This window comes from Stegodyphus dumicola, chromosome 12 (genome assembly GCF_044657685.1).
Source record: "Stegodyphus dumicola isolate Sdum_Otavi_A_Nest chromosome 12, ASM4465768v1".
Classification (NCBI taxonomy): Eukaryota; Metazoa; Arthropoda; class Arachnida; order Araneae; family Eresidae; genus Stegodyphus; species Stegodyphus dumicola.
Genome location: NC_140779.1, coordinates 23,456,907 through 23,471,871, shown reverse-complemented (window position 1 = coordinate 23,471,871; position 14,965 = coordinate 23,456,907). Strand labels below are relative to the sequence as shown.

The 14,965-nt window shown below is 29.0% G+C and overlaps 1 protein-coding gene across 1 annotated transcript in view; it reads left to right on the top strand.

Moving 5' to 3' along the window:
* The window catches only part of Cep97 (centrosomal protein 97kDa), an 84,466-nt gene extending 70,755 nt beyond the window's left edge, over positions 1–13,711 (top strand). The window contains exons 15-16 of the mRNA XM_085827547.1: positions 898–994; positions 2,017–13,711. Of these exons, the coding sequence (XP_085683673.1) occupies positions 898–994; positions 2,017–2,306 (387 nt within the window). The 3' untranslated portion in view covers positions 2,307–13,711. The remainder of the gene's footprint in view (positions 1–897; positions 995–2,016) is intronic.
* Positions 13,712–14,965: the final 1,254 nt, after the last annotated feature.

Genomic DNA, 14,965 nt, shown 5'->3' with positions numbered 1-14,965 from the left:
TTGTGGTGTTGCATTCCAAAGCTTTGCGAATAATTTTATGGGTAGCAATGCAGAGCAAATGGTTGTATTTTGGAAGGGCGTATATATATATGCTCGGGGCAGTTAACGTATCGGCTGAGCAAGGCTTATATATATGCCCGCAGCAGTTACGGGGTTAATGATTCATGACCACAGAGCACCATATCATTCCTTAAATCTTAAAGGTCTCATTGAAAGTTTTACCCTATGTCCCTCTGTTATATAACAAAGTTATTTAGACATTCGTAATCTAACAGTAGCTAGTATACACTCTTTGCTCTTTTCATGCATGCATCTGTTTTGCAAATCTTTAACTAGCTCTTCATCAACAGTTGTAATGTTTGAATAGGTGAATGTATGCTTATAATTGTGGAATAATATGCATCTCTCTTGCACCACTTCATCTATATGTGTTTACTTTAATACTATAAATAAATTAAGAAAAAAGAAAAGAAAGAAATGTATAAATTGGCCATGACTACATCTCTCTTTTAACATCCAGCTATCATTAATACCACCTGTATTATTCATCATTTACATATTTGAAAGAAACCCAAACTTTTCATACACATAGACATGTGCACAGACTTCATCTATGCGCATGAATGTGCATACATAGACATGTGCATGAATTCTTCATCAACAGATCAGTAATTGAAATATGATAACTTGGTAACTGAAAACAAAAAGTGTCTATTTTCTTTAAAATTTATAATGAATTCTATTTCATGTAAAATTTTCACTCCTCCTAGGAAAAAAATTTTAGCAATATATAAATGGAAGTAAATGTGAAATTTTTGCAGATTTTATCAGATAAATAATTTTTAGTGTTACTATAATATTAATCTAATAGATAAAAAGTTTTTGTTCTTTATTTAGATACGAGATTTAGAAGGTGCATTTGGACAGATTGGACAATTTGGACAATTTTTCTATCCTGGCATACTGCAAGAAGATTCAAAGGAACCTAGACCTGGTGTGTATTTTTTAATCATATGTACTGATTTATTATGGCATATGATTCTTAAAGTGTATTTCAACAGGAAATCCTGCTTTTTCAAGACATTCATTGTACAAAATATTCCATTCGGCTTATCCAACTACTTTTAAAAAGATTAATCATAGTACAAAGTCCAAGAACCAGAGCCATCGGGACTTCAGCGATTCTGGATTTAAAAAATTTCTAGATCTTAGATTATCAGTTTAAATCTCATTAAAAGGGCACATTGGAGCTTCACTAGTTTAATTTAGTTAAAAAAATGCGTACACCTTCACAACCACTCAAGGGCTGAAAATGTGATCCTGGCCAGCATCAATATGTCAGTCAGTTCATTGCAATTGGTCACCGCCTGACACCCTAGCCAACACCATCTCGAAGGATAAGGCCTGAGCATGAGGAGAGAATTAGTCAGTGACATCGCAATAAGAAGATTAACATGAAAAGTGTGAAGTAGTGGAAAGTGTCGCCATATAACTCAATAGCAAGAATACAGCATATAATATATATATAATATAGCATTTAAATATTTGCTAACTTATTTTATATGTTATCAGTAAGGCTACTGTTTAATAGCAGGTTATTAATCTTCATTTAATATAATGTTAGTTTTGGGGAAGTAAAAAATTCATACGTAGGTTTGGAGTTGCACAGGACATTATCATTTCTAATTATCATATAATTCGGGGGTTAACTGTGTGTACGTTTTTTTATGAATATTTTATTTTTTAAGTTTTAACAGTTCTAAAAAATTTTAGTGTAATTTTAGAGTATTTTTAATTACGAAATTTGTGCCTTTTTATATATGTATATTGCTATTGTAGTTGAATGGAATTGCCCGAATAACATACAAATAAAAGTGTTATAGTTGCGGAAATAAATTAAGAACAAATCAAAATACATGTTTTATATTTCCTAATTTGTGAAGTAATTTCATACAGTATTGTGTAGTTTTGTCGTAATATATAAAAGTTATTTATCTATTTATTTTAATTTCATAGCTCTTCATTGTGCTGAGCCACCATCAGGAGCCCTTGTTCTAGACATGCCAAAAATCAATTTCAAACGTACGGATAGTAGTAATAATGATCTCCTGTTCCAGACACGTTTTTCTGGTAGTGTACCTTTTCTTTCTCACTCTTCTATGTCTCACAATCAACAAGTTTCTGGTCAGCATCTTAATGATTGTCGTGTTGAAGAATTGGATCAGGACATTCAACCCGTAACAGAAGAAATTAAGGATGCTCCAAAACCATCTGTGAATAATGAAAGCAGTAAAATGAGCAGCTAGGTAGTGTCTCTTGAATCTCATATTTTCATATATTTATATATTTTGAAACATTGCTGTGATCAGCCATAAAAAATTAGCTATTTACTATTAAAATCAAAAGGACTTTAGTTTGTACATAAACTGTTAATGCTTCATAGAATTGATGCAATAGCTTTAAACAATTAGTGTAAAATTATTGCAAGTTTTGAGGGTAAATTGATGTTTTAAAATAATAGTTTGGTTTTCTAAGAAATATGATTTTTTAGTTAAATGTAGGTTTTATTTCAGTTAGAATCAAATGTTATTTAAAATCTGATATGATACAAAAATATATTCAGTAATTTCATAATTAAATGTTTTGATTGAAGTTATTGAAATTTTGAGATGAATCTAGTCAAATGTTTTCATCATTCCTTGTTTTTGTTTTATATTTAAGGCTTTATTTTACAAAGTTTTTAATGTTTTTTATTTACAAAATATATACATGAAAATGTTATACCAAAGAAAGATTTGTACAGTGTAATATACTCACTGTTGTATACTTATCGATTTTATATTCATTGTAAAAGTATATAATTTTTTGGGCATTTTTTAAGAGAGCAAGCATTCATTTGAATTCATGATTTATTTCATACAACAAAAATTATAGCCAAACATATTATTGGCATGACCTATTTGCCACTTTGAGAAAACTGCCTGAATAACATACAGTTTTAAGTATCTTGTAAGAAAAAAATATCTGTAACTGAAAGATGAATAAATAAATAGTACTGCATCATGATTTTTCATTCTCAATAGATTTATTATTTAGTATATGTTGCAGCATTCATTTACTGCCTTGCAATTTTTGCAATGCTTTGTGGACAATCTATCTTTTTCAATACAAAGATTTTTCAATCTACATTAATTTCTTAGGTTAGAGCATTCAAATAGAATTATGAAGTAGATAACTTCAAAATGATTTATTAAACATTTAGTGTGGGAAATACTTCAGAATATTTTCAGCTTAATATTTTAAGCTCGGATCTTTTTTTTAATATGTGCATCGTTAAGAAATATGGTGCAGCTTTTCTGATATTCATGACACAAATATCAGCTTCTCTTATACAATAATTTTACATATGGAAATAAAATATGTGTATACACACATATGCTTCAGCTCTTTAGAGTTTGTGAATTTAGTTTTGTGAAGTGTAGATTTAATATTTTGAATTTATTAAGCACATTTTGAAATTTCCATAAATCTTTAATAATTACAGTTGTTTTAAAATGCTCTTCTGAATTTATTGAAATTCCCTCTTTTCTGCATTTTTGCTCTTAAACATAAAAATGTATATTATTACCTCATATCTCAAAATTGGATTGTATCTGAAATTTTCATAAACTGAATTGGACTATTTCAGGTAGAAATATGATAAATGTTTCATACGTGATTTCTCTAATATAATATGTTCCAAATATACTAATTGCTTTGAGACATCCGTAGTTATTATAAAGTGCAACTATCTGAAAACAGTATTCTTAATACAAATGTGTGATTCATGTAGATTTCATGAGATTAGCAGACTTGTGAAAGTTTTTGCAGTTTACACAAAGTGCCCCAATGGTTTTGCTCATATTTTTTGCTTTACACTTTTGATACATCTGTACCACTTTCTGTAAATTTTTTACACTTTGTATGTTGCATAAAGCTTGATATATTTTGTTTAAAGTAAATAACATTAATTGTTGAGCTGCACATTGATGGTGATGCATTTTGTACTGTTTAAAGAATGTGATTCTTTATTAGTATTCTTTTATAAATTGGAACAATGTCTTGTTCGCATATTTCTGTGATGAATGAATATCTGTTTCCTATTTTTATTCAAGTCTTAAACATACTCTCAAAGGTGTAATTTCAGTATATCTGAGTATTTTTTTAAATTAATGTCATAGATCAGAACAAATTATTTGTTTTTATTATGTGTTTTTAATTCTTTAGGAATGTACTTAGTTGTAATCGCAGTTTTTTGGTTCAGTAGTAAAATCACAGTTTTTTGGTGGTAAGCAAAACCAGTTTAGTTAGTTATTTTATGAGATTATCTAAACACTAACTTATGAGAAACTACTCAGCTTTATCCTAAAATGTTATTCCATTCCTTGTCTTTGATATATTTTTTATCGTGAGCTCTAAATTTGCTTAAATTTCATAGTGAACACCTCATGTCATTTTGTGTCTTGTGAAGTTTATGCATAGCTACATTAACAAATCATTATTTCTTACCTTGCAGATTTTATATGAATAATTGGCAGAAGTACTTATTTTTCATCAATATTTATATATTCTGTTAAAAAATTCATCAATTCCCCCCCCCCATCTATATGTTTTAATTTAATTTTAAATGTTTCTCCCATTTAAAATTCTTTCAGCTATATGTTTTGTACAACTGAGCCATCCGCTAAATACTGACATTATTATGTATAATCATAATTATACATACTTAATACCATATATTTACTTAATTTATTTATTTTGTGTGTCATTACAATAAGATTTAATCAACACAACAGTGTCTAAAATTTCAAGTACAGTGGTTGTTACTTAATGTGATCACACTGGTAATTTATACAAATTATAATAGTATTTGGTAAAGTTGGCTTAATAATGTTCAGAACTGCATAAAAATTATTGTTGTGTTGTACATTTGTATACTTTGCTAGATTTATTCACATATAATTGTTATTTAAATTTTAGTTCTTTTATGTATTCATTTTGTATTTATTTATTTATTTTGGCCATAACCCGACAAATTGTCTCATTGCCTTTAATCAGATCATCTAGTCTTCATTAATTGACAAAGCTGTAATCATACTTGATGAGTTGATTATGACATTAAATAAATGATGAACACAATCAAAAATTGCTATCATTCATGAAGATCAGATGAAATAAAAAATTTCTATCATTCATGAAGATCAGATGAAATTTCAACTTCTTTTAAAACACTCTCTCTCTCTCTCTCTCTCTCTCTCTCTCTTTTTTTTTTTTTTTTTTTTTTTTTGTGTGTGTGTGTGTGTGTGTGATTTTTTTTTAAGTGAAAGTTACAAAATGTTTCGGACATTTGTTTTCTTAACTCTTATTCATTTGCATGTTCATAGATCCTTTATCACTTCAGTTGCTCCTGTTTCACAATGACACAGTAATTTCAATACTCAGGTAATGTCTTGATCATTAGGTTAAATTAATGTAGAAGTGTTGCTTCAGTTCAGTTGCATTGACTATGCAATGTTATAAAAGAACTCTTTCTTCATTTGAACTTCATACTGTTATATATGAAGGCAATTATCATTATTCTGTCTACCAACCATTACAGTATTTAGTTAAAAATCACTGTTATCATTCATATCCTGAAATTGGTGTAATATGATAGACAAGTTCTTGATTTCTATGAAATCTAGCAGGTTGTGATTGGTTATCAATAATCATCAATAAAGTTTAAATAATCAGCTTTTTCGTTTTACTGTTTATAATTATAAAAATGTAATACTAGCAGTTTTGCAACCTGTAGCAGATTTGCTTCTTAAGTGTGTTCAGATTAAGCAACATGTGCTCTATATACAAAGCATGATAAGAAAGTGTAGGTTGTTGCTGCTATGTTTATTTACAAGTAAAAATTAAAAAATAATTTGAGGTCATTCATTTATAATTCCAAGTTTCTGTTGTAGGAAATTCTGCATCTTTATTTTGAGTTCATCTGCAAATTCATGCAATGTATTTATAATTTTGCTTTTTAAAATTTTATTTGAAGAATATTGGTTATTAACTTTTAATAAAAAAAAGTCATAATTACTCAATTTTTTTAAATCAAGTCTTTTGCTTTTTTATGCATTATTTTGGAGCATGCATCTTTATCACAAACATTAGTGAAAAGATGATAATTGATTTAACTTCTCTCTTTTCTAGTGTGCTTCTTTTAAGAATCTTAATTTTCAAAATGATACATTGATGATTAAGCTGTGCATGCACTTGGTATATAAATGCAGCCATACTTTTCTAATCCAATAAAATTATGCAAATGATAATCATGATCACATTAAGCAGCATACACTGTAAATAAAGCATATTTATAATTTTTTTTAATATATATTACCTGAATATACTCTAGTAAAATATTTTGTTATTAGCAGTATTCATTCTTTGTGCCAGCACTTGGTGATTACAATCTAATGCAAATGAAATTATATAATGGGTTTTTATGAATTTATAAAAGTTATGAAATAATTGACATACAAAGCCAATGTGATATGAAGTAATGCTAAATACTTCAGAATACAAAAAGAAGTGCTGTTTGAAGTTCAGTAAATACTTTTAAATATGCATTAAGCACGAATTAAATTGCATTTAAAATTATAAATAACAGTTGTGCAAATAATAAAATTTGTATGTGATTATAAGCATGAAAACAATGGCAGTGTTTGAAATTAAATAAAGGACTTTTGTTTCATTGTTAAACAGTTATTTTAGTTAGTTTTAAAGTTTAGAAATGGCTGACTTTGGTTGAGTCATCTTTTTATAAGTCGCATGTTTGCATTAATTTTGAGGTGACTTTTATATAATTAACCGCCATTTTTTATTGAAATAATCTTCCACATTTTAATGATAATTTTTCTTAATTTCTGTTACAGTTGCATTACTTTTATGAACTTCAAATGACAATATCCTTGTTTATGAAAATGTTTAATAAAAATTGAAAATACATATTCTGCCAGCTTCTACATGTTTGAACTGTATTTTTGTAAGTTTATAGATAAACGCAAATTTTTTACACTTAAATGATTTATCACCTATCCTTCTTTTGAGTTAAGATTTATGAAAAAATAAACACATTTTGTTAATACCAACAATGAGATTTAAATTAACAGTGACTGCATTTCCAGTAAAATTTAGATATCTTTTATTGACTTCTTTATAGTTATCTAGAAAAATAAACATCTGTCTCAAAATACATCATTATTTTGTACTGGAGGAAGGATAAAAGAAAAGATATACAGAATATTTTAGTGACATGTTCATCAATAATTGGAAGGGGAAGGATGAAGTCCCCCCCCCTTGTATACCTATCATGCTTACCAATATCACTTACTTGAAGTACCAATCCCAATCCCAAGCAATTTTATGCATGCTAAAATTAATTAGTAACATATGAGTATGAAATAAGTTATTAATCTACAGTGCTCTTATGTGTGAAATTTCTGATAATTTTAAATTAATTGACAAATCTTGTATTTCATTGCGTGTGTTGCTTAGTAGTCTCTCTTACTGTCTGTGTATGTGTAAAATATTATTGATGTGCATCTCCCACATTGTTGGCAGATATACATGTTTAAAAAACATTTCTAAAGTATGTATTCCATTATATTATACTAATATTCATTAAAATTAATGTTTTCTGTTGTCTGTTAAGTGTATGACTGAAAAATAAGAGTATTCAACTTCTATCAAGTATTTATATAACCATTATATTTCTTAACAAAAAGTTCCAAGAATGATAATTTTAAAGTGGAATTTCAAAATATGTTATATAACCAATTAAAACATCACTCAGCAAAAGCACTGTAATACACATGTCTGAATAATATAACGTAACAAAGAACATGCTATACTTTCAATTCAGATGTCTCTTGAAAACAAATAAAATTTCAATGGAACTTTTATTCCTTCAATAAAGAATATCAGGAATCATGTTTTGCATCATGTAATAATCAAGATTATTCATACCATTCAAATAAATACCTACAATGCAACATTAGGACATAGTTAACGTTACGTAATATGAAAATATGATATACTTTGAGGTTTATTATTTGCTGATAAGTTAATATAAACTTTTACTAAACTACCTAATAATGTTTGAATAAAATTTAACCATACCGGCTTTTGATTACTATGAGTAAGTTAAGATTTAATTAAAAAAAGTGCAGATCTCAATACCAAAGAATTATTTTAAAGTTGCCAATATAATATATTAACACTGCCAGATCATTAAATGATATTCTCACCATAAGTAAATGAACTACTTATTCCCTGTAAATTGCAGTTAGTGTATGCATACATAATATATTGGAATTTGTATCATGTTATAATATATATATATATATATATATATTTGCCAACTTCTATACCCATAAGCACCTGCTGAAAACATATTTGATGCCACACATAATGTTTTGTTTAGCTATTATTAAAGAATTTCTCATGGGGTAATAAATAGGGATTATTTTGAGTTATTATAATTGTCTCATATTATGTTTTGTAAATTATTTTACACAGAGAAAAGTGCCAAGATCAATGACAAGATTAAATAAATAAGAAATTTAAAATTCCGTTTTGAATACACTATAAAATATTCACTTCCTTCAAATATAAATAATGAAAACATTGTAAGTAAATTCACCATAATTTTTAATGGTATGCTATCAGAAATCTGCATTGTGTCCCTATAAAAAGAAACAGAAAGATCTATACATATTAGAAAATCCACAGTTAATAATAAAAATATTTTGTTAACCTGTATTGAAGCCAATAGATAAAAATTTTGGATTATAGTTGACCTTTATTGGTATACATAATTGTAATTAATATATTTTATCTCGTCATTCATGTTTGTGTTATTTACCATTTAATATATTTCTTGTTTTATATAACTAAACTTAAGTGAGATATTTTGGACAGCACCATAGTGTTCTTATTAGCTGGGATTTAATTATTAAATAATATTTTGTTAACTTAATAATAGAGTTGGAGAAAATACCAATTAAAAATCTTTAAATATCAGAATAAAATCTTTTACCTTCACTATGAAAGTTCTTCCATCTCACTTGATGCATTTTTCCTGTATGTTTGATTTCTTAATATGTCTGTTTCTCTCGTTAATCATATTGTCCATGCATAATTATTAAACTTCCTAAAGTTTAATTGCATTTATACATTCTGTAATTATCCTTAAACGAATGATTGAGATTATTCTAGTTATTTAGTGTATAATATTAATATTTTATATTAAGGAATTTAAAACAGCAACTGGTATATACAGACATGAAGATTAGAAAAGGTTTGAAAGAAAGGTTTCATTACACTTTGGAAACATTTCTATTCCCGAGTTTTGAAATATAAAATTAACTTTATAATGAAAAAAGTGCCAATTGCTAATTATATTATTTTTACTTTTTTAAATGTGGTTTTAATATGTGAATTAGGTTAGCATGTTCTGGGTACTTCTTACAGTTAAAAATTCTTTAATATTAGTAATTTTAGCTAAAATTGTTGTAGCATTTTTAGTATTTTAAGTAAATGACCTTTTGTTAAAAAGCATTTCAGAAATAGATCATTTAAAAAAGTTAATTATGCTAAAAGATTTAAAGAAACATTTTTAAGTTTAAAGGATTTATTTTAGAATTATTTTCTATGTAATATATGAACATTTTTAGACTTCTAAAGATGTAGTTTAAATTATAAGATTCTCATAGTGTATATTGTGTATTGGGCTGAGAAACCTTATATTTATATATAGATACAGTGTGTTTCAGCAGTTCAATTACAAACTTTCAGGAGAGCGAGAGAACACCTGGACGATGGAAAATCACATAAAATTGCATGGTCGGAAACACTTTCCTGGCACATGGTCGGAAAAACTCTCCTGATGTGGTGGTTGTGGTGACACACATATAAAATAAAGGATATGAACAGGATGAGAAAACATGTTTATTAACCATAGTACAGCAGAAACCAAGAAATGAAGACAAAAACTGACAACAATTGTCATCAAAGAAAGAAATTTTGTGACATCGAAATTACAAGCCCTGATCGTGATGCAGGCCTTGCATCTTTGGCGCATGAAAGATCTGATGTTTTGGAAAAACCTGGCATGCCCCGGACTTCCCCAGCAGCTGTCGTGATGCATGGAAAAAATTACTGAGCACTGTTAACAGAGCTTTCGTACACCAGTGTCTTGATGTACCACCCCCCCCCCCTCAAGAAAGTAATCAGTGCAAGTAAAATGTAGCAATATTGCTGGCCGATGCACTGATCCACCCCTGCTGATCCAATGTTAAGGATACGTTGCATGCAGGTGGAGGTGCACATCAAGGCTGTTAATGTGTGCAAAAATTTAACATTTTCAACATTTTAGCTGTACTGAGCATGATAAGCATGTTTTCTCACCCTGTTCATGCCCATCCTTTCTTGTGTCATCACTATCGTGCCAGGAAGCCATTTCTGACCATGCATTGCTTTGTGATTTCCCATTGTCTAGGCATACTCTCTTCCGTGAAAGTCTGTAGCCAAATTGCTGAAACACTCTGTATATACATACATATTACAAAGATATCCCAATATATAAATATATATATTCTGCCAGTCAGTCACAAATTTTCCATTTATTACTTATTATTATTACCCAGATTATTATTACAAATTTTTCCTGTGTACTAGTAGTTTGTGACTTGCAAAGAAAGGAAAACATACTCATGTTTCTGAAAAGGTTGGCCAACCTTGGCATATATAGTAGCTCAATAAATTAATTATCCTGGTTATGGCGAATTTATTGGCATAAATCACCTCATTCTCTCTCTCTCTCTCTATATATATATATATATATATATATACAGAGTGATTCTAAATTGTTTTTACAAACTAAGAGGGGTGATAGTACTCATCTAGATGAGCAATAATTACCATAGAACATAAGGTCGCATTTCACTCTGAGAAGCAAAAAAGAGGAATATTAGAATTCCAACCTGAACTTACAACAGTGTTGGGAGAGCGAATGAACGAGACCAAAAGTTTTGCAATCAGTTTAGTAAAAAAACTCACAAAGAGTGCACAGAATGGATAAACCCAAAAACTTGGCGCTCGAGTGTTAATTCGAGATCAGACTTTAATGGTAAACACTCAAATGCACGTCTTTGGTTGACAAGGTCTCAATCTTGCAAATGATTGCAACAAGTTAATTACCTAATCAACTAACTCCAACTTCCACTGTATGCCGAGATTAGCATGCTGTGTTCCGGCTGTCAGATTTTCGTGTCCCATAAAAGGGCGCTTCAAGTACAATGAGTGCAGCACAGTAATTCCAGGAGGAGAGGATAGAAGATAGCAAAGAGGGAAAAAACTGATCAAGGTAGCAGTTTTTTCCCTCTAATAATTTTTAACTTGTCGCAATTGTTTGCAAGGTTGAGTCCTCGCCAACCAAAGATGTGCATTTTAGTGTTTGCCATCAAAGTCTGGGCTCGAATTAACACTCGAATGCCAAGTTTTTGGGTTTGTTCATTCTGTGTACTCTCTGTGAGTTTTTCACTAAACTGATTGTGCAACTTTTGGTTTCATTCATTTGCTCTCCCAACTAAGCTATTTTGTTATCAATTATATCTTTTTGAGAATGAGCCATTGTTCTTTTTGCATTCAAGTAACTAACTATCTGTTGTTTAGAATGTGGATAAGTTGTTCTGTTTAAATGAATAGATGTATTGTTATAAATTTCATAGATATTATTGGTATTTAATTCTTTGTTTGGCATGACTGTTTTTAATCTGATCATGAGATATGCTGTTATTACTTGGCATATACTACATTTTTATTTCGTTTTCTTTAAAAATTTAGATATTAATGTAAGAAGGGAATATTATGAAAACAGAGTGCGATGCGGTAGTTATACAAATCTAACTAATAAATGCTGTTCAAAATATAGTCATTCGTGAATGGAACTAAAAAGTCTAGCCACTAAGAGGTTTAAAAGAGCTGAGTTGAGATTATCAATTAATTTACTAAGTATGTATTTAGAGATGGTGGGAAAAATTTTTTTCTCTAGCTTTAGTATCTAAATAAAATTGAAAATTATATTTATTCAGTCACTTAAATATAGTTAAAAATCTTTAACTAAATTTTTTTGATGAAAGAACCTAAATTTGTCATGACTGTGGTAATATAGCAAGTGCCAAAAGTAAAAACACAAAATAAATTAATCTTTATTAAATATAATTTGTACGATTTTATGATATCTCTAAGCATGTGGTGTTCATATATAAATGTTCAGAGTGGGAATAATATGTTGAGAATAAGGCAAAATATGACAAGGTTTGAAAGCTGGACTAATGTGTAAATTAAAATACTGAAAAATAATAGTATGATTAAATTTGTCTGGATTGCAACTTCCAATTTTAATTATAATATACCCTGTTAATAAATGAAAATTTTAAATGCTATATAAAAATAAATAAATAAAATTATTTTAGTTTATTTTGATAATGTGCTAAATATATAATAGATGGAATAAAACACTTTTTGAGATTATCTGCACGTGCATGTGACTTGATGACAGTTGTACTGATTTTGTTTGATCTGTAATGTAGGTTGTATCTAAGCTATAACAAATGATAACATGGCAAACTTGATAAATGTTTTCACAGTATACAATATTGAATTAAGAAGAATACTGTTATAAAATTATCTGAATTACTTTTACATTATTTAAAATAGAATTAACCAATGGAACAGTTATAATGGGGATTGCTATTTACTGACATATTAAATCCAGATGTTATGTTATTCTCAAATATTTTACATAAACCAATGAAATAGTAATAATAATAGCTAATAAAGTACACAAATAAAATAGGTTTTCTATTGCAGAAAATTTTTATTTATTTATTTAAGAGAGCCTTACATAAAAGTCCTTTCTATATTTCTAAGATGTAATTTTATAAGTAAAAAAGGATTGTGTCATTATGTTAATTATATGTGAAACTTATTGTTTTTAAAATTATGAATTAATTTTCTCTTTGGGAGGAGGAATCTCCACAAATTTTAAATTTGACATAATAGTAACACCAATCATTAATGTATTAAAATGCTTTCATTGTGTTTAGTATTTTTAAACTTATTAGATTGTGCATCATTAGTGAAGTATAAGGTAAAGTAGTGATAAGTTGGTACTTGTTAATATTATTAGAAAAGTTTGTAGGTTGTAATAATAAAGTATTCTATTATTTAGTTCATGTTTTTAATTTGTACATATTTTTTAAAATCTTTTGTACATAAATTTCATTGTTGAAAAATTGTGAAATTTGAAGAGATTATGTATTCAGGTGACTCCAACATAAGCTTGTCTTATTTATTTGAACTTTTTTTTTTTTTTTTTTGACAATGTTGCTATCAGATGTGTTCAACTTTTGTACCTATTTTGATACAAAATCCTTTTTTATATTTTTGTAAAGTGATAAGTTTAGATATTATGCATTTTTCAAACATTTAATTTATTTTTGTTTAAACCTCTCTCTTTTTGTAACCTTCTCCTCTTTGTAACATTATTTCAGAGTGCTTGTGTGTTACATAAAATATTTGTTAAATCTATGTAAAGTAAATGGAATTTTCATTAAAGCATTGAAGCTTGTTTTGCGTGTTTAATTTTCTCATCATTTCCCCCTCATATTACGAGGGCTATCCAGAAAGTAGATTACGTTTTGGAATAAAAAAATAAACAAAGTATAGGAAACAAATTTTATTATATACAGATGAAAGCCACACTCAAATACTACTTTTCTACATAGTCACCATACAAATTAAGGCATTTATCGTAGCGATGTACGAGCTTGGAAATTCCTTCGTCGAAAAATTCGGCCGCCTGCGCCTTCAACCACTTCGTTACCTCTTCTTGCCTTCCATCTTGCACAAAACTTGTGGTAACCAAGCTTTTCGCTGATGATTTCGTGCAACAAACTTCGCGAAATTTGTGGAAAACTCAAAGAAAGTTCCGTTATTGTGAAATTTCGATTTTCACGGACTTTAGCATCGACTTTTTCGAGAAGTTCGGCGGTCACTATGCTGGGTCTCCCACTTCGATCTTCGTCGTGAACATTGGTTCGGCCATTTTGAAATCTTATGACCCACTGACGCACTCCACCTTCAGTGATAATGTTGTCCCCATACACTTCACGAAGCTGCCGATAGATTTCTATCGGTTTACAGTTTTTTGCAGTCAGAAACCTTATTACTGAGCGCACCTCGCAGCTCGCGGGATTTTCAATTAACGCAGACATTTCAAACCGTCACAGTATCTGAACGGAGCACAGCACGAACCTCTCACTAGCACGGCTAGATGCAGACTGAGCTGCGCAACGCTCTGACCCCAAGATGGCCGCGCTAGCCCCGCCCCTAGCGGACACAGACGGAAACGTAATCTACTTCCTGGATGGCCCTCGTATATGTCAGAAAAAAGTTAGAATATGTGAATGCATTTTCCAAAAGTAAGATATTTTGTCGATTACACTTGCATAAAATTTCTGAAATTTAAAAAAATGACAGTTCTAATAGCCAAATATGAAAAAGTAAATTCTGAATTCATAATGTGATGTAAATCAAAAATGTTTGTGGTGCATGATAATAGAAAGTTGACACATTTTCTTATTATCAGCAAATAGACAGGTAAGTAAGTTATTATGCTAGATATTTAATAACATTCTGTCCTGATTAGAAGGCATGACTTTACAGCAGATTCCTAAAGGAACTGATTTATGTATTAAAATATTACATCAGAAAATTAGTCATTGATAAAAAATATTCTCAGCCTGTCATTAATACAATATAAGTCTATTATTATTTTAATATTGATATATTAAAATAAGTTTGGGGATAACATGAAGGGGGG